At 32.3% G+C, this 21,245-nt stretch overlaps 4 protein-coding genes across 5 annotated transcripts in view; 2 read left to right on the top strand and 2 right to left on the bottom strand.

Moving 5' to 3' along the window:
• On the top strand, positions 1-1,770 carry LOC115711272 (F-box protein At5g50450). Its single transcript, XM_030639607.2, has 3 exons — positions 1-345; positions 434-596; positions 697-1,770. The coding sequence occupies exons 1-3, from the start codon at positions 188-190 to the stop codon at positions 1,423-1,425; spliced, it is 1,050 nt and encodes a 349-aa protein (XP_030495467.2). The 5' UTR covers positions 1-187; the 3' UTR covers positions 1,426-1,770.
• Positions 1,771-6,107: 4,337 nt separating this feature from the next.
• Positions 6,108-21,245, top strand: part of LOC115709616 (probable inactive purple acid phosphatase 27) — a 71,411-nt gene continuing 56,273 nt past the window's right edge. The window contains exon 1 of the mRNA XM_061111225.1: positions 6,108-6,247. The gene's annotated coding sequence lies outside the window, so the exon portion shown is untranslated. The remainder of the gene's footprint in view (positions 6,248-21,245) is intronic.
• Positions 7,291-9,973, bottom strand: LOC115711418 (urease accessory protein G). The gene is made up of 6 exons (XM_030639751.2): positions 9,606-9,973; positions 9,106-9,166; positions 8,640-8,841; positions 8,214-8,335; positions 8,025-8,129; positions 7,291-7,583 (listed from the first exon to the last, which is right to left on the bottom strand). The coding sequence occupies exons 1-6, from the start codon at positions 9,869-9,871 to the stop codon at positions 7,500-7,502; spliced, it is 840 nt and encodes a 279-aa protein (XP_030495611.2). The 5' UTR covers positions 9,872-9,973; the 3' UTR covers positions 7,291-7,499.
• LOC115711442 (cytochrome c-type biogenesis protein CcmE homolog, mitochondrial) lies at positions 12,832-14,636 on the bottom strand. Of its 2 annotated transcripts, none has more exons than XM_030639784.2 (2): positions 14,455-14,636; positions 12,832-13,927 (listed from the first exon to the last, which is right to left on the bottom strand). In XM_030639784.2, the coding sequence occupies exon 2, from the start codon at positions 13,895-13,897 to the stop codon at positions 13,121-13,123; it is 777 nt and encodes a 258-aa protein (XP_030495644.2). In that variant the 5' UTR covers positions 13,898-13,927; positions 14,455-14,636; the 3' UTR covers positions 12,832-13,120. The 2 variants fall into 2 exon arrangements, with proteins under 2 accessions (XP_030495644.2, XP_030495645.2); XM_030639785.2 differs by having other exon boundaries at positions 14,415-14,616.

Below are 21,245 nucleotides of genomic sequence, written 5' to 3'. Positions count from 1 at the left end.
CATTTTCTTGATTTTGGCGTCCTCTTCGTATATATATAGCCTCTTCCTTTGGTTTCGCCTTTTACCGATAAGCTCACACAAATCACAGCAACAAAAACCAAAACCAATCGTATACAAATCCACACACACACTCTCTCTCTCTCTCTATGAGTCAGTTATGAAAAATTAACTCTCGAAGAAAAAAATAATGGCATTTCAGAGGAAAAAAAAGTTCAAAATACACCGTCGAATCGAAGAGAGAGTAGATTTCTTTGATGGCTTACCGGACGATATCGTAACGTGTATCCTCGCTAAGCTTAGTTCCTCAGCTTCTTCTCCTTCTGATTTCGTTAACATTCTTGTTACGTAAGTTTTTTTCTTTTTTTTCCTGGAAAGTTTTCTTGTTTGGATGAATAGAAAGTGAGTTTGATGAACTTTTTTTTTTATGATGTAGATGTAAGAGATTGAATCGGTTAGGTCTTCATCCGTTGGTCTTATCTAAAGCTTGTTCGAAAGTGTTTGATATTAAAGCTGAAAAGTGGTCTGATTCTGCTCACCGGTTTTTGAAAGAGTGCGTTAACTCCGGTAACGCTGAGGCTTCTTATACACTCGGAATGGTTAGTCTCAATTAACAGCTTTACTCTTTTTGATTTATTTATGTATTTATTTATAATAATAATTATTTGACTTTGTTGTTGATTTTTATTTTGTTATCAGATCCGATTTTATTGCTTACAAAATCCAGGGAGTGGTGCTTCGCTCATGGCAAAGGCAGCGATGAAATCTCACGCGCCGGCTCTTTACTCACTCGCTGTGATTCAGTTCAACGGTAGCGGCGGTTCAAAGAGCGACAAGGATCTTCGCGCGGGAGTAGCTTTGTGTGCACGCGCCGCCTTCCTCGGTCACATCGACGCACTACGCGAGCTCGGTCATTGCCTCCAGGACGGTTACGGAACCAGGCAAAACGTTGCAGAGGGACGCCGCCTCCTTGTTCAGGCGAACGCGCGCGAGCTTGCCGCCGGTCTCCGTTCTCCGGTGTGGATGTCCAATTACTACCGCCGGTGCTTATCTCCACCAGTGCCGGTCGGTTGCTCGCTCCTGAGCGATTTCGGGTGCATCGTGCCGGAGAGAGAGCTCCATCCGGCGAACCGGTTCCTGAAAGAGTGGTTCGAGTCAGGCCGCGGCGCGGTGGGAGAAAAGCTCAGACTCTGCGCCCATGGCGGGTGCGGTCGACCAGAGACACGGCCGCACGAGTTTCGAAGGTGCTCAGTGTGTGGGAAGGTGAATTACTGCTCGCGTGGATGTCAAGCGCTCGATTGGAAACTTCGGCATAAAGCTGAGTGTAATCCCGGAGAACGGTGGCTTGAAGAAGACGGCGCCGACGTCGACGGTGGTGGAGGAGAAATGGCAGAGGTTGAAGACGGTGAGAATGTGTTGTTTGAATAATTATAAATTTAAAAATGAAATTAGTAAAAAAAAAAAGAATTAAATTTACTTTGTTTCTTTTTAGAATATTTAATTTTAGTTGAGAGAAATTTGTTGTCTTTTCTTTTGTACAGTTCAACCCAAAAAAAAAAAGTTTTGGAAAAAAATTAATGGTGTATCACAAAATGGAAATGATCACATATATATATGTGTATGTATATACATCTTTTAAAATTATTTTAGTATTTAATTAGTTACTGTTTTTGATGCACATGCATTATGCATGATACCCTCCAAATTTGTCAAAAATTGATATTAATTTTTTTTAGTGTAAATGAAAATAAATATTAAAGATTATTTATGGTAGATGGATGCATTGATTTTATTAATTGGAAAAATGAAATTTAAGATTTGAAATTTGTTGGAGTAAAAGGAAGGGTATCCTATCTAGTCTGAGGATCAGAATCAGAGAATTTGAATGGTGTGGTGGGTATGGTCAATTTGGGGGAAAAGCATGCAAAACGAGGGTCCACTTGTACGACCCTGGGATTAAGATCTATCAAGAAAAAACCCTACTAGTATAGGTTTTTTTGGGAATTTTATTTTTTTATATACATTTAAGTCATATCTAAATATTTTTTATCATAATTTGTAGGGTAAATAGTATTGGAAATTCCTGCATAAGACCATCTAAAGGGTAGTTTTGGTAAAAAAAATTATCTGTGTTGCCATTTAAAAAAAATTAGTTTAAATTTTTGTTTTTATTGTGTATGTTGTAGCTATGTATTTTGAATTTTTCGAATAATTTATAGTGTTGAAAATAAATTTAAATACTACTTTATAAGAAAAATAGTTGCACCCGCGAACAAAAAATTTACATAGTCTTAATTAACTCTAACTTATAAAAAATAGAGAGATTAAAAAGTTGTATCACATAACAGATAAAGAGTCTATCGAAACACTTCTTTAGGAGTTGTACTGTAGACTTAATGACAATTCAAACTCTTTATTTTTTAAAATGGTACAAAAATAGACTCCAAACTTAATTTTTATCAAATTAAAATTTAATATCTTAACTTAAAAGTGTTATAACAAGATTGATTACATTTTCTTTTTATTTGTATTCTGTTCATACTAGAAATTAATCTTTATATTAAAAAAATTGATGAAAATTGAATTTAAAGTATATTTTTAACCATTTAAAAAATACATAATTTGAAGGGTAAATACCATTTTGGACCCTCTGTTTTACAAAAGTTACCAATTGGACCCTGTGTTTTGTTAAATGACAAAATGGATCCTGTATTTTTTAAAATAGTACAAATAGGACCCTGAATTGATTTTTTGTCAAAATAAAGTTTAATTATAATCCGATCTAAAAGTGCTTGACAAAACTGTTTACATTTTTTGTATCTGTTCGTATTAAGCATTTTCTTCAAGTTGGTTGTATTAAAAAAAAATTGTCAAAAATTAAGCTCAGTGTCCTATTTTTACTATTTTAGAAAATACAGGGTCTATTTTGTCATTTAACAAAACACAGGGTCCAATCTGTAATTTTTGCAAAACACAGGGTCCAAAATGGTATTTACCCTAATTTGAATTATCATTTAATAAAATAATTTTTTTTTTTTTTTGAGAACCGGACATTTCATTAAACAACTATAAGGAAATGGCAAGTCATCAATAAATTTTTAGAAACGCATAATTTAAAATTTCAAAAAAAAAAAAAATTGGATTTACTTTAATTTTAAATTAATACGTATATATATGAGATCGAAATTTTAGTTGCACTACTAATAATGACCTGGTGATCCTACTCTTTAGTATTTCTCTTGGAAAATAAAAATAAAAGATCGTTAAATACTAATTTATCCACATCTAAAAGATCAAATCTGAAAAAGTATTAACATGGAAAAGGTGGAAGTCCTATGTCAACAATATTTAGTTTTAAGATTATAATCACGTTACTTTCATTCAAAAAAAAAAAAATATTAAAATAACGTTCATTAATAATACTAAAGAAAGAAAAAAAAAAGTTATTGTTGATTATATTTGGATATATTTATTAAGTATTGTTATTAGGTATTAGTGTTACCTAATAATTTTTATAAGTGACGTCTTAATATTAGTTATTAATATTTTTTTTAAATTATTTTTTTAAATTATATAATATTTAATACTTAATTACATTAATAGTGATGTGACATTAAGAAAGGTACTAAGCATCAATAATATATTTTAATAATTTTAATATTTATTATTTAGAAAAAAAGAAGAATCATAAAATAAAAATTATAAAATTATGTTTGGAATTGGATAGTGAAGCGTGTAGAGTGAGGAATTAACAGGTCTTGCACGCATGTCTTATGAATATATGAGTCAGCTTTGCTTTGCTCTACACTAACACTGTCCAATTGATTGTTGATACGGTTGCACGGACTCTACGATTCACATGTAGAATATTATTATTGGGTATCAGTAGTATTCAATATTTTTTTATATGTGTCACTCTAGAATTAGTTAGCGATATTTTTTTAAATTTATTTTATTAAATTATAAAAAATCCGCTATTTAATTACAACAATAATAGTATAACACTAATAAAATTGCCAGATAATAATAATGTTATTTAGCAATTCTCGTATTCTCTCTCCAAAATGTTTTCAGCAATTTCCTAGAACCTTCTTTCATTTTCTATTTTTTCTTTCTGTAAAAATAAATAAATAAAACAAATCTTGTTTTTCTTGGAAAAACAACCGATCTTGTTTTGGTAAGGCATCACAATTGTTTTCTCCCTTATAAAAAAATCTACTTTTAATTATTTTTTTAAGAAAAAATACATTTATACGTTTTTTTATTTGAATATTTTAGGAAATTTGATTTGAATTTAGGATTATGTTTTTAAATTATTTTTAGCAAATTTCCTAAATATTTAATGCATAGGTAGATGTTCACTCTAACAGTATTGGTATTGGGACAATCACAAGATACTTCAAAGAAAATCAAGTGTTATTTTATCTTTAGAGCTGTGCAATATTTATAGTTATTGAAATATATATATTATTCTAAAGGGTAAATACCATTTTGGACCCTCTGTTTTATAAAAGTTATCAATTGGACCCTGTATTTTTTGTTAAATGACAAAATGGACCATGTATTTTTTAAAATAGTACAAATAGGACCCTGAATTGATTTTTTGTCAAAATAAAGTTTAATTATAATCCGATCTAAAAGTGCTATGACAAAACTGTTTACATTTTTTGTATCTGTTCGTATTAAGCATTGTCTTCAAGTTGGTTGTATTAAAAAAAAAAATTGTCAAAAATTAAGCTCAGTGTCCTATTTTTACTATTTTAGAAAATACAGGGTCTATTTTGTCATTTAACAAAACACAGGGTCCAATCTGTAATTTTTGCAAAACACAGGGTCCAATCTGTAATTTTTGCAAAACACAGGGTCCAAAATGGTATTTACCCTATTCTAAAATATTATTTTTTTTTTATTTTATCTCATCCACATAAAATTTGTCATCTTCTTTTACAAAAGAAAAATATTGTTACTATACAACAGTAGTGCCAAACACTTTTTATAAATGGTGTCTTATGATTAGTTAGCGATATTCCTAAAAATTATTTTTTTAAGTTATTTGAGACCTTATATTTAATTATACCAATAGCAGTATTAGGGATGTAAACAAAGCGGGGCGGGTGCGGGGATTGCTCTCCCACCCCCATACCCGCTTCTTAAATTCACCCCATACCCGTCCCAGTACCCGTTTAAATTAAAGCGGGGGCGGGGCGGGTATTACCCGACGGGGGAAGGATCCCCATCGGGTACCCATTACATATATATTTTTGAAAAAAAAAATGATGCATAAAAAAAATAATCAAAAAAACTTAGTAAAACAATAAACTTAAGTGGAATAGTGTATATAGTAAAAAAAAATGTATAATCAATAAAAAGCCTAAAGCATGAAGTTATTTTAATTGTAGTAATTATGATTTTAAAATTTAAATATATACATATATTATATCGGGGCGGGTATCCATTCCCCCGCCCCCGCTCCGTTTCCAACTCGGGTATGAATCTTTAAACCCATACCCGCTCCCGTCCCCGAAAGTCTACCCCGTACCCACCCCATTAGGAGCGGGTACCCGCGGGTACCTGAACCCGCAGGTATAATTGACATCCCTAAGCAGTATAACACCGAGAAGGGTCATAGGCACCAGTAGTACTTTTTAGCAATTCTCTTTAAAAAAAATACTCTAATAGTTGACAAGTCTAAAGTTGTCTACTATAGTCCCACATCACATTTTGAGAGGTTCTTTAATAGAGTTTGTGTTGCCAAAGGGAGACACATATATCCCTTTGAGATCTATACTAAGTTGATTCTTTTTCTTTTATCATTTTTTGATTGTTTTCCTATATAGTTAGTATGCTTGATGTTTATAAAGACCTCATTCTTAACTTGGTTGTTATTATAGGGAGGTTTTAAGAAATTTAAGCACATGCATCAGTTTTGATGGTAGTGCTAGATTAGTCTCTAATGCTAAGATTTTTTATTCATTTTATTAAGTCTGAATTTTTAACTTTAATTTCGACTTATTCATATGTTTCACTTTCTTTACTGAATTAGGAGCTTTATTAGATAATTTTATTAGTTTGTTTTCTAATTTTTCTTATTAAGAATTCTTATAGTTAGTATACTTGATGTTACAAGATAAATTAATAACATATATAAATGAATGAGTTTTGCAGATTTGCAGTCATTCAAGCATAAACATAACAAAAAAAAAAAAAAAAACAAAAACAAAAGAAGTAGTTTGATAATACAGCTAGATTAGTGACTTATGTTGAGGCTTCTTATTCATTTAATTGAGTTTTATTATTTAATTTTAATCTTAACTTATTCAAATGCTTCACTTTCTGTAATAAATTAGACGCTTTATTAAATAATATAGCTAGTTTATTTTATAATTTTGTTAAATTAACTATTCCATTTAAAAATAATAATAAAAAAAATTCTCATGCAAGATTAAAAAATATTTTTATATATATATATATCAAATTTTATGTTATTTTATTCTATTTATATTTTTATTCTTATTTTTTTGTTTTGCCAATCTAAACTTTGTTAAGTTGTACTTTAGTCGGGAATATTGAAAAAGAATGAAATAAAAGAACCAAATAATATATTTTAAAATATGTAAAAAGAAAAATTATTTCAAAGAAACATATATTTTTATATAAATATTAAATTTTATTTCATTTTATTCCTAATTTTATTCTCATTCTTTTAAGTTTACATATCTTATTACTTAAAAAAAAAAGTTTACTTATGTTAAAGAAAGTTTACTTAAGGGTTTGAGATATTATTTCTATGCTATTCTAGTATAATGGAATGGTATTTCCCATTTTAATAAATTTTGACTTTTCATTAGGTTGTAGTTGTACGGTCACACTTTGATTTTGTTGGATTGACCTATATTATTGTTATTTTTAAATCTTAAGAGGACATCATATGCTTCTAGAAACCACTTTGTTTCACACAAAATACTAGCTTACAGAGGAAAAGAAAACAAGTCATTGTCTTATGATATAGTTAGTTTAATATTTAATATGATTAATCTTGAGAAAATAATGATAACATCAATTAAGTTACAATTTTCTCTTCTTTTTATCAAAATACCCCAAACTCAGATATTCATTTTAGTTTTCTTCTATCATTTTTTCCAGTTTATAACATTACTTTCATTCTAATGCAATGATTTTCCAAATCTAGTTATGATTACACATTAGATTGAGACATAACACCTCACTACTTCACTAATCTAGATTGAGACATAACCACATTCTATGAGTGTATTACTCTATAAACTCCTAAACTTGTTGTCACAAAACACACTAAAATTATCAAATTAAAAGATCATCAATGACTTCAACATTTCAACATACAAATCATAGAAATAAGGATAGGTTAAGGCCCCATTTATTGATATAGCTAAGGTCTAAACATTGGATGATGAAAGAAGAAAAGAAAAACTTAAAAAGAAGCCTTAAAAAAAGAGATGAGCTGAACCGAGCATGAGTAAAGATCAGCGGCGCTTCTTCCCTGTTGTAGCTTCCCAATCCTGTAAAATGTGGTTCACTATTTCCTCTATGCCAACTCCATGCTTTACCTATGTCAATACATGTAGATATGTAAAAGAACATTATTACTAGTACAAAACACCACAACTAATACAAACATGAAAACCAATTATAAATTTAACATGACAAGACTAATTTGTAGTATTGTGTAGTACTAGGCACCATGGCTGTAGGCAGAGCAGACCCGAACTTAAGGCCCCGAATTTTCCTTTTTTTCTTAATAAAAGAAAAACAGACAATATTTGCATTGGTGGTCCTATAATTTTACTTTAGCTTACTTAAAGCCTCCAATTTCTCAGGGCCACCAAGCGAGTTAGACACCACAGGTGCCCTTCAACATTTTCTATATGTTTGAATCATATGTTTATGTAGATTACTCTTTGTGCAATTCCAACAACAAGAACAAAATTCTACTCATAGAGAATACTGAACAAAATGCTGTTGAACCAATTAAGTTGTTACCAACCAACCTGAGCAAAAACAAAAGGCCCGCCATCTCGCATACGAAGTGCATCCCTCTTCATGACCTCTAAATCAGCTCCAACTGCAGCTGCAAGGTCGGTCTTGTTGATCACCTACAGAAATATTTACATCAAATTGTATGCATCCAAGATATCATCACCAGCAACAGCAGGCTAACGAAAAGGCAAAGAACAAACCAGAAGATCAGCTTGAGTGATGCCAGGACCGCCTTTTCGAGGAATTTTATCACCACCAGATACATCTATTATGTAGATGATATAGTCAGCTAGCTCTCTGCTGAAGTTAGCTGCTAAGTTATCTGCAAACCAAACAAATTTAAGAGATTGTTATTTTAACAAACATAAAAGAAGGAATAAGTTGATCATTTATCAACAATAATTAGAAGTAAAACATATTGGATGCAAACTTGTAACTTTTTCCTTTTTCCTTGTTTTCACAACATTCTCTCTTACCCTACATTCCAAACATGACCTAACTGCAAAACTTCATCACTATTACTAACTTTTCCTTTTGGTTATGTTAGCAAAGTGTCAACATTATAAAAACTGCTCAAATTACTCGTATGAGAGCTGCTAAAACTGTTATGTTGGTTTGAAAAATACCTCCACCGGATTCACAAAGAAGAATGTCTGCCTTGAACAAATTCGAAAGCTCCTCAAGGGGACCGAGATTAATACTTATGTCTTCGCGAATAGCAGCATGTGGACAGCCTCCTGTTTCAACAGCTCTTATTCTCTCTTCAGGGAGTGCTCCATGCTTCACCAAGAACTCACCATCCTCTTTTGTGAATATGTCATTTGTCACCTGAGCTTATTATAATTAATCCTTAAACTAACTACTAAACTTCATGTTTTATGTTGCATTATTATGAACATATTTCACAGAAGAATATGCAACCAAAATAAATGGTTTAATTAATGGTCCCCCAAAATGGACCCCAGAGAGAAAGACCCTTTGTGAATACAAAGACTTTGAACCATTTTATGCCTTTCAAAAGTGCTATAACATCATAAAAATCTAGAATCAGAGTCAAAAACTATAAGGAGTGATTTTGGAAATGTCACTTACTGCAGCAAGACTATACTTGTCTCTTAGAAATTGACAGAGAGCCAACATTAGAGCTGTTTTCCTACATAATAATAATAAAATGGAAAGAAAAATGTCATTAGAAACCATTAAATATATTTTCTTCTTCTTTTTCTTTTAATTAGGCTCCTCCCCACCTAATTTTAATATATTTGTGGACCAAAGTAACTATAGCAATTACTAGGTACAATATATACTATATAGCTATTTAATAGTTTTCAATGCATTCACTCATAGAAGGTACAAGGTTCAAATTATCATATATATTAATTTTTAATCCCATTATACAAAATTAAAAGTTTTTCCTTTTTAAATTCAAGTGTTCCTAAAAAATGACATACCAAAAAATACTTAAACCCTTTAGAAGAGTCAATCATATCTAAACAAAGTCAAAGCTAAGAATGCTTCAAAAGAAAGTCATCATGAAAAGAATTATACATAAAAAGAAAAAGATAAAAAAAAGAGGGAACATAGTGATATACCCAGTCCCAACTGGTCCGCCAATACCAATAGTGAAAGCTCTTTCATTGAAATCCCTAGTGTGAAGTGGAGGAGCTCTTTTGGTGAAGAATCCAGGTGAGTAAATGGGTTCATGTGAGTGTGGTGCAAGTCCATCGTGGCTATGGTAGACCTTTCCGTCGGGTCCTACCCATGACCCACTTCCCGAATCTCCATGACCATGTTCATGGTGATGGTGATCATGGGAATGAGGGTGATCATGGGAATGAGGGTGATCGTGAGAAGCCATTAATTTTTTTTTTTTTTTGTTAAATTATTATACTCACAAACTGAAGGAATTAAAGAAGAGAGTTTATTATAGGTAGCATAAGAGAGCCACTGAGAGTCAATGCGTCTGTTTAAGGAAAGCAAAGTAGTACAGTGTGAAGATAACATCAGTTAAATTACAGAAATACCCTTTCCAAACGACACCATATGACCTGCGTTTTGATGCATTGAACAACTCGTTTTAGGCCAATTACTCTTACCGTACGTGTTTGTTCATCAATTTGCGGCATTCGCATTTGGTAAATTTGCAAGGTAATAAAAAAGCGAATCTATTTTATTTTTTATTTTTTATTTTTTTAAAATAAATAAATAATTAAATAAAGAAAATCATCACTTGGCTTCCCCACTTCAAAATTTAAGGTGGCGTCGAGTTAGAGTTAATAAAATAGAATGAAAAATAAATAAATTTAATTCTATTTTTTTGTTGTTGCATTTTAAAGTATTGAAATGTGCTCTTTTTACTATTTTAGTGGAATGATTATTCCATTTTAAAATGAAAAAAAAAAAACTATTCCAATGTAACATGAGAAAAAATTTAATAATTTTTCTATCAATTTTTTTATGTATTTTAAATTTTATTCTATTCTTATTTCCATATTTTTATTCCTTCTAACCAAACATCACCTAATATAAAAATAGAATAATACAATTTTAGTCCCTTATAATTCTGGTAAATAAGTCTACATTACATTTTTCTAAAAAGGGTGTTTTCGTAGATTTTTATCTATTTTGCTATATAGAATAATTTTCATGATGATCGTGTATGTTATAATTATTTAAAACCACTTGTAAATTTAAAAAAAAAAATTAATTAATTTACAATGTTAAAAAAAATTACATAAAAAAATTATATTAAATTATTTTTTTTAATAAAAAAATCATATTTGACTAAAATTATAATTAAGGAATATTTTTTCACTATTTTAATAATTAAAAGATCCTTTTTAGGAATTCTCAAGTCTCAAGTCCGTGTTGATTGTCTTTTTTCTTCGGCCAGGTTCAGTGGCCTTCCCTAGGCATAGATGCAGTTTGATCGGGATTGTATTTTGCTATTGCGATTTAATTTTCGCTACCACAATTAGTCTTGTCTCTGTTACATGATTTTGAGTGTTTTAGTCTTGTTTGTGTGACATGATTTTATTTCTTTTTTTTGTTATTGGTTCTTTTTTTATTTTCGATGACTCACCATCAAATCGTTATTTGTGGCTGGGAATAACAAGTTATTTACGACTGAAAATTGAAGGGGTTGTTAGTAGTGCAGTTACATAACTTACAAAATAATTGAATGCTCAAGCTATCAAGCTATGAGGTTAAATGAACCTGTTGCAATAGTTTCTGCAGTTGTATCTTCTGAGCGACACATGAAAATGAATATAAGTATTTTTAAGGTTATTTGTGATGTTACAATTCTTTTTAAATCTGATTTTATTTTTAATTTTTTTGTCAAACAATATGAGAATTAGGCGGTTGAATATTTAACTAGTTTTTCTAATTCTATTCCTAATTGTATCTCCAACAAAAGAGATGTCCTAGTTAAATTATAAGCTATTATTTTAGCTCATTGCTATTGATAAAATTACATGATTTATTTAAAAAATAATAAAAAAAAATTCTTTTTAGATTTACTAGAATGGAGAGTACAAAAAAAGTATTTAACTAAATTAGAACCAAAAATACATTATCACAATAAAATTATATTCTTAAAGAGAGAATTCTAACCGATCATAAGTTGATTTGAAAGATATATGTTTAAGTGAATTCTCAAATTTTTTGATATAGTTATTTAAAATTGATCAAAAATTCTTGAAATAATTTCTACCAACACGAATTAAGTTATTTTGAAACTTGTTTTATACAAAACAAGTTATGTTAAAAGCTTGTTTTTGGTACCTTAATTATTTGAAATTTCACAGATTTCTTACATAACTATACACCATTATATATAAAATAAAATACATCATAATTTTTCCAATAAAAACAAAACAGTTCTCTACATTAGGAGAAAAGTATGCACCTGCTACTACCTACTGTATAAACTTCTATAATTATTATGTAGTTTATATATATACCATTGAACAATATGCTAATTTTCCTCCATTTTAATTTACCATCTAAGAGTATGTGGAAAATAATATAAAAAATAATACTTCCACCACGTGGATGGCATTTTAAAAAGAAAGACAAAAAGAAAAAAGAAAACAATCTCCTATCTTCCATTTATTAGTATTAAAGACAATCTCAGGCTTTTCAAAATGAAAAAAAGTAAGTCTTACTCATGCTGCAAAAAATTATATAAAAAGGTAAAAGAGGCCCAATCTAATCAAGCAAGTTGATAAGAGCATTTCTCTTGCAACCACATGGCTCAGGCATGATTATTGAGATTACCCTGTAGTTAATCATGAAATGAACAACACATATAATAATATAATATCCATTTCAACTGTTTTCAACTATTTTATGATCTGGTTTAGGATCTGAGTCTTCATAAACAAATCAGCAGAAATACAGTTTTTGCTTTATTTATATATATAGCACATCTCCATGAATGTGATTTTTTTCGCAACTGTTGAGATTTCAAATTGCTAACATTGATTCTAGTGGATTATATATCATTGAATTAAACTAAATATGATTCAACTGTACAAACCTTGAAACTTTCATACGTTTAAATGTAAAGTACAATGATTAATTTGAACTGATATTAAGTAGGGAGAAAGTAAGTGCCCAAATCTTCTACAAAATGCATATGTTCCCATAACTATATTCCTAAAACCAAATAAAGTTTCACTAACATGTTCATCTTTACATGGCTTTCCAGTAAAAACTAATTTTTTTATGATACTTGGATTAGATGAATGCAAATCATTAATGGCAACAAAGTTCATTACATAAATTAAGCACACACATATACAGTGCCAAAAATTTCCTGATAATTTGCCATGCCCAATTCATGACTTTATTTCATTGAAAAGTAAGAGGTTACTTTACAAATTCACCAATGAAAATATGAATACAAATACCAAAAATTGGAATCTTATGATTCTCTCCCTTATGTCATTAAACCCTGTGTCTCAATAATAATGAGCATTCCTCACCTAAACACTAATCAAATATCAATTTAACCAAACTATTCTACTTTCCTCCAATGTATAATATACTCAAAATTCTATATCAATAAGAAATTCAAAATTTTTGAAACATACCCATCAATCTACGCTTCCTTGGATTCGACCCCAGCAGCTTTATCAGCCTCAATCTTCTTCTTATTCTTCTCAATGGCCGAAGCCACTTCTTGAGGCATATACTTCTCATCATGCTTAGCCAAAACCTCTGTAGCCATAAAGTAACAGTCACCACTCCTCGCTTTCTCAGACACGTTTTTAGCCGAAACCTCATTTCTAATCTCATCAGTGATAGGCTTAACAAACCCTTCTACCACCGCCGAATGCCCCTCCCTGAATAAATCGGGCAAAGCTCCCTGATACCTGACCAGAATATCAGTGATTAGGTCGGTGACAACGAACTCAATCTCCGGTGAGGAAGCCGGGTGGACTACACTGCCTTCCAGGACCAAACCCCCGAGCCGGAACTTGTTCTTGCTAGGGTTTACAATAAACTTGTCAAGAGCTTCAGTTGGGGTCACGTAGAATACTAAATTGTCTTGGAATGAGTTGAGGACTAACACAATGAAGCCTGCAACGCAGCTAAAGCTCAGTGCGTAGAGCCAGAGCCTCCGAGTCTGCATCTGGCGGGCTCGGGCGCCAATGTCGACGGTTTTAGCCCGTTTTGGGTTGCGTCGGGCTGTTGAGAGGAACCGAAGCCCCAGGGACAGATCTTCCGGAATTGAACGGTTGAGGGAATGCCGGGAGAGAATCAATGGAGATTGGAAGATGGGTTGGCGATAGATGGTAGTGGTGGCTATATGGGTTGTGGTTAGGGTCGCTCGGAGGAGATGGGTTCTGAGACGGAGTGCCAGGCTAGCCGCCATAGTTTTCTTCCGAAGATAAAATTCTCTCAACTAAAAACCACGACTGAATTAGTTATCTATACATATATATGTGTGAAAAAATGATAAATTTGGCAAGAAAATTGGTACTTTAATATGTTAATTTCAAGCCAATATAGAGATTGGCTCTCTAAATGATATTTGAACAATCAAGGAAAACATAATCGTGAGAAACTTGCCAAAAAATCATGCTTAAAGACTAGATTACTTCAATGAAAATAAAAAAAAAAAAATTCATTGTAAGACCATAAGAAATTCACAAAATCAACCAGAATATCAAATTCTAACTAATCAAAACCAAAGGATTTTCCATAAATCACTCAACTCAAAGAAGATATCAACTAAAAGCAATTTAAATGATATATTAGAGTTTGCCTCAACAAACCCTTTCTGTCTATTTTCTGAATTGGATTTAATTCTTCAAACATGAATATTAATTAAGCATTCAAATTTCAAGTATGAAAAATTACAGAGAAATGGGGTTTAAGAAATTGTATACCCTAATTTTATTTAAAGAGTTCAAAATCCAGCAAACCAACCTCTTAGATGAAAGAAAATCTCGACTCTTCAGATGACGGCGGCGGCGGAGATCGGCGAGCGGTGAGCGGAGGACTGTGGGTGGTTGGGAGATCTGTAAAGGAGAGAAGAGAAGTTGCGTTCAACTTCCACAAGTTTCGTTTTTTCAAAAGTCAGACAAGTTTCGCTAAATACTACAAAATATAAGCACGCTAAATGTAATTTTGTATTTGTAAAAGTTATTAATTTTAAGGGGAGCTCTATTTGCACCCCTTAAACTTATAAATACACCCCATTATTAAAAAAAATATAAACTTAAATAATTTTTAAAAATTACTCATAATATTTTTTTTAAAATTTTTTCTTCACATTATTTTATGTTAATTTCAATACTTATTTTGATTTCATTTTCATAATTTTTTCTAACTCATGTGTATTTTTTTTATTTTTTTCTTAAAAAATTTCACATAATTTTTTATTTTAATTTTTTTATCATAATATTTAAAATACACTTTATTTTTGTTTGATAGGTATATTTTTTAAGAATATGAATTGAACGAAAAAAGTTAAAAAAAAAGTAGTACAATTAAAAATATAAATTTTATATAAAATAAAAATTATCAAAATGGGGTGCCTTTAGAATTTTTTGGAGTGTAAATAAAATTTCCCTAATTTTAATCTCTATTTTGTTAAATAATAAAATAGATTTTATATTTTTTAAAATGATAATAATAAAATTTTAAGTTTAATTTTCAATAATTTTATTTTTTAATATAATTAAATTTAAGATAATTTCTAAGATACTGAAAATGTAACCAGTTTTATCATAATATCTCTAGATCATATTATTATTATTAAGTTTTATTTTAACAAAAAATCAGTTCAAGTCCTATTTATAAAATTTTAGAAAACACAAGGTTCATTTTATCATTTAATAAAATAAAAGGTCTAATTTGTAACTTTTACAAAATACAGTATCCAAAATAGTTTTTACCTACAATTAAATACTTAATTTTCTATGAATAAATTGATAGAAAATGTAACATATTTGATTAATTTAAAAATAATAATAATATTTTAATTTTTTTCTAGCTGAATGTAATAATGTTTTTAATTGTTTCAAGTATTCAACTATTATTGAGTTGATATATATTTGGAAAATATCAATTTTTTTTTTTAAATAAAAAAATCTTCATTTAAATGGATGAATCTAAATACAAAAAGAGCCAGTTAGGCAAGAATTGAGAGCCCCTAACAACAAAGTGAGCAATACAATTGGCAGACCGTTTAATAAATTTTAAATCAACATAATTTAAAGAAGAAAGGAGAACTTGGCAATCACGAACTAGAAAATCAAAAATAGAATTCATAATGAGTTCACTACGAACCGCTTGGACTGTGAAAAGACTATCTGTTTTTAGTATTGTTGAGGAAGTTAGTGATAGCTGTGATTAAGCAACTAACTGTCAGAGTTAGTTAAGGTTGTTAGGCTTTTCTGTTAGGTTGTTTCAGCTCTCTTATGGGCTCTCTCTTCAGCATATATATGTTGCTTGTATCTCCTTTCATAAAAATGAAAAGATCACTTGTTTTCCCTTTCCTTCTTTCTCTCTTTCTCTGTTTTCGATTCTGCTTATGAGAATAAACTTGGTATCAAGAGCAGGCGACCATGGCGATCTCTGCAAATACCTTCTACAGTCCTACTGTGGTTCCAACCACCATGTTCTTACCTCCATTAAGATTAGATCGAAGCAACTATTTTTTTTTGGCGGTCGCAGGTGCTTCCTTCCATTAGAGCTCACGATCTTGAAGATATCTTACTCCGAAGACATCCACGACCCAATCTAACCGTACCAGAGTCTCCTGGTTCTTCTACTATGGTACGTAATCCTGATTTTCATACTTGGATGCGTCTGGATCAATTTCTCTTATCTTGGCTTATGTCATCGATTTCTGAACCAATGATTGGTCATATTGTGCATTGTGAATCGGCTGCTGATATCTGGGAAACATTGGAGCAATTATTCAATACTCGCTCCAAGGCTCGCATGATTCATCTCATGTCTCTCCTCCAAAACACAAAGAAAGGATCTCTGTCCATTGATGAGTATATGCTCAAGATGAAAGGCTATGCTGATGGTCTTCGAGCTGCTGGAAATTCGGTCTCTGAAGAACAATTAATCTTGTATGTTCTTGCTGGAGTTGGCCATGAGTACGAATCTGTTGTGGTCAATTTGACCTCTAAAGATAAACTCACTCTTCAAGAAGTGCAGTTTATGTTACAAAATCATGAAATGCGTCTTGAGTTAACTCAATCTACAGCCTTGTTGGATCTCAATGCACCTCAAGCTCACCTTACTCAAGTCAAGAAGTCACAGTCAACTGGCTATTCCCAGACCAGTCGACCCCCTACCTCTGGTAACTCGAACAATTCCAACCGTGGCAGAGGCAGAGGCAATGGAGCCTCTAGAGGTAGAGGGCACTCGAGTAACTCTCGAGTGATTTGTCAATTGTGTGGTAGATCTGGCCACACTGTACAGCGCTGCTATCGACGCTTTGATGTTAGTTTCACAGGGCTTGATGACAATGTCTCCCCTCCCACTGAATCAAATCCCCAAGCTAATGTTGCCTTCTCTGCAGCTCCTCCCGATGATGGCTGGTATCTTGATAGTGGGGCATCAAATCATGTTACACCAGATGCCACCAATCTCCTGCAGAGAACATCTTACAAAGGCAAAGAAAAGATGGTAGTAGGTAATGGCTCTAAACTTCACATTTCTAACATTGGTCATAGTTCATTTACTGCTGATAGAGTTCTTTATCTTAAAAATATTTTACATGTGCCTGCCATTTCCAAGAACCTTATTAGCATTTCCCAATTTACCAAAGACAATGATGTAACCATTGAATTTACACCTGATCTTTGTTTTGTCAAGGACAAGGATTCGAAGAAGCATCTTCTTCAGGGCACTCTTAAAGATGGACTATACCATCTCCAAAATCAGTCTACTGCCCAAAACACTTCTTGTAGAACCAAGCCTTCCCCTTCAGCTCAAGTCTTCATGACACAACCGAGTGTTACTAGCTCTCATTCGAATACTTGTAATAAAGATTCATCTGTTGTAAATCTTTGGCACAAAAGACTTGGCCACCCTAATAAACATGTTTTGAGTAAAATTCTTAGTCATTTGCACATTTCCAATTCCACCATTGATTTTTGTAATGCTTGTCAACTTGGCAAATTACACCAATTTACCTTTCATTCCTCTGCAAATATGCCCAAAGCTCCCTTTGATATAGTCCATACAGATCTATGGGGGCCCTCTCATGAGCCCTCAACAGAAGGGTACAAGTATTATATACATTTTCTTGATGAGTTTACACGATATACTTGGGTTTTTCCCCTCAAACTTAAGTCTGATACTCCCAGCATTTTCCTGCAATTTAATGCATATGTCGAGAGGCAATTTGGATGCAAGATTAAGACCCTACAAGCTGATTGGGGTGGTGAATATCGCCCCCTCAAACCTGTGTTACTTAAACTCGGGTTTGTGTTCAGACATCCCTGCCCACACACCCATCAACAGCAAGGGAAAGCAGAGCGAAAGCATCGACATCTCACTGAGATGGCTCTCACTCTCTTAGCCCAAGCTGATTTACCTTTAAAGTTTTGGTGGGATGCTGTCACCTCTGCAGCCTATCTAATCAATAGATTACCTATTCAAAAATGAAATTATACAACCCCTTATCAATTTCTTTTTCACACCAGACCCGATTACAACTTCCTTAAAGTCTTTGGGTGTGTTTGCTTTCCTTTTCTCAGACCTTACAACTCTAGCAAATTTAATTTCAAAACTTCAGCTTGTCTATTTTTAGGCTATAGCCCTGCTCACAAAGGTTATCGATGTTTACATCCATCTGGCCGATTGTATATTGGTAGGAGTGTTACCTTTGATGAGACTTGTTTCCCTTACAAATCTCTATTTACCACTCCTACATCTACACCAGATAACAACATCTGTATGCCTCAGTTTCTGCCACTGCCACAAGCAACACACCAGAATCCTATCACACCATCTATGACCCCTGAACCAAACACTTCTCTTGCATCTCATTCCCATCCTCCTGGTTTCCCACATCCTATATACCCTCCCTTTTCTGGTCATCATACCACCAGTGTTAATTCCACACATGTCCATCCTAATACTTCTAACCTGCCTCTTATCCCTGCTTTACCCACTGCCACTACACAGATATCCAACATACATCCTATGCAAACTCGCTCTAAAAATGGCATCACTAAACCAAAAATTTTAGCAGCTGAATTGACTATGACTAATGATGATTTTAGTGAACCAAAAAGTGTTAAACAGGCCCTGCAATCACCAAGGTGGAATAAAGCTATGGATAATGAATACTATGCTCTTAAAAGAAATGGTACATGGACCCTTGTACCTTACACAGATGATATGTACATTGTTGAGAACAAATGGGTTTACAAGAAGAAGTTGAAGGCAGATGGTTCTTTGGACAAATGCAAAGCCAGGCTTGTTGCCAAAGGATTTCAGCAAACACCTGGAGTGGATTACTTTGATACCTTTAGTCCTGTGGTCAAGGCCAGCACCATGCGAATTATGTTCACTCTTGCTGTCACTTTTGGTTGGGAAATTCAACAATTGGATGTAAACAATGCTTTCTTGAATGGAGACCTCAAACAAACTGTTTATATGTATCAACCTCAAGGCTATGTAGATGAGACCTACCCTAATCATGTTTGCAAGTTAAATAAAGCTATCTATGGGCTTAAGCAAGCACCAAGGGCATGGTATGACAAGCTCAAACAAGTCTTGGAATCATGGGGATTCACAAATTCAGTTGCTGACAGTTCATTGTTTTTTCAAAATAAAAACAGTCAACTGACTTTGGTTCTTGTGTACGTCGATGACATCCTTATCACTGGTGCTAATTCTACTACTATCCAACAATTGATTCTTCATTTGAATCAACAATTTGCCCTCAAGATTCTTGGACCAGTGAGTTACTTCTTAGGCTTTGAAGTCTCAAGACAAGGTTCTCAACTTCATCTGTGTCAAGCTAAATATGCACATAACATTCTTAGGAAAACAAATATGTTGGACTCTAAGTCGTGTACCACTCCAATGACCCCTGGCTACAAGTTAACTACAACACCTAGTGATGATTTCTCAGACCCCACACTCTATCGAAGTACTGTAGGTGCTTTGCAATATTTGACTCTCACTCGGCCTGACTTATCTTTTGCTGTTAATAAATTAAGTCAGTATATGCAATCTCCTACTCTAGCTCACTGGTGTGCTTGCAAGAGGGTTCTACGATATATTCATGGAACATTAAATCGGGGTCTTGTTTTTAAACCAGCTAAGTGGCTTTCTCTGGAGGGATTTTCTGATGCCGACTGGGCATGTGACATCATTGACAGGAAATCGGTTACTGGTTTTTGTATTATGTTAGGAGGCAATTTAATTACTTGGGCTTCCAGGAAACAAAAAGCAGTGTCTAGATCGAGCACTGAGTCAGAATACAGGGCCTTATCTACTACTGCCACAGAGTTAGTTTGGATCACATCAGTTCTCAATGAACTTGGGCTCACTTTGCCTCAAAAGCCTAAACTTTGGTGTGACAATCAGGGAGCTCAAATGCTTGCCTCTAATCCTGTTTTTCACTCTAGAACAAAGCACATAGAAGTGGATGTGCACTATGTTCGTGATCTTGTTTTAAACAAGCAAATCGAAGTTTCTTATATACCTTCTGAAGAGCAGCCTGCAGATATGTTCACAAAAGCCCTCACATTTCCTAAATTTAATTTTCTGTGTAGCAAGTTGTCCATGGAATACTTCCCGAACACCTTGAGGGGGCATGTTGAGGAAGTTAGTGATAGCTGTGATTAAGCAACTAACTGTCAGAGTTAGTTAAGGTTGTTAGGCTTTTCTGTTAGGTTGTTTCAGCTCTCTTATGGGCTCTCTCTTCAGTATATATATGTTGCTTGTATCTCCTTTCATAAAAATGAAAAGATCACTTGTTTTCCCTTTCCTTCTTTCTCTCTTTCTCTGTTTGTGATACTGCTTATGAGAATCAACTAGTATTATCTTCGACCAACCTTGCTCTTTAATCTAACTTAACGCCTCTTTAAGTATTGAGTTAATATATATTTGAAAAAAATTAATTGGTGTATTGAGTTTAACGTGATTATATGTGATTAATTCTTGTGTTGTGTTAAATGAAAATTTAAATTATGTGTTTATAAAATGGATTAAATTGACACTCTAAATTTAGTTTTTCCATCAAATAATGTTTTAATATAACTAAATTTGAAGTCATAGTTTTTTTTTTTAAAAAAAAATGGTTTATAAAAAGAAAATTAGAGCTCAAAGTCATTACAAAATAATGATTTTCAGTATGGTTGATAACTCAACCGTACAATAAAGTTCTGAGCATACGCTAATTTAGTCATATTATGAGCCGTAAAATTATAAATTTTAAGAGTAAAAAAATTACAACTCAAAGTAAATTAGAGAATCTATTACATTAATATATGTACCTCATTTAAAGCAAGTTCCCTTTTAGAGCTTTGATAACTATTTTAAAATCATTCTCCAAAACTCAAAAGGGTGCTCCATAGAAATTGTTATCTTGTCTCCAAGACTAACAAGCAAATTATCGTTTTGCCAATAAAATAACCAGAGAAGCTAAATTTGTTTGTGGCCATTTACAAAATATTTCTTAAGTGAAATTATAGTTCGATAAAAATCTAAAATTACTTCATCAAATTATTAAAAAA

The sequence above is a fragment of the Cannabis sativa genome, chromosome 3 (assembly GCF_029168945.1).
Source record: "Cannabis sativa cultivar Pink pepper isolate KNU-18-1 chromosome 3, ASM2916894v1, whole genome shotgun sequence".
Taxonomy (NCBI): Eukaryota; Viridiplantae; Streptophyta; class Magnoliopsida; order Rosales; family Cannabaceae; genus Cannabis; species Cannabis sativa.
Note: the sequence above shows the minus strand (reverse complement) of the source record. Positions and strands in the feature narration are given on the sequence as shown.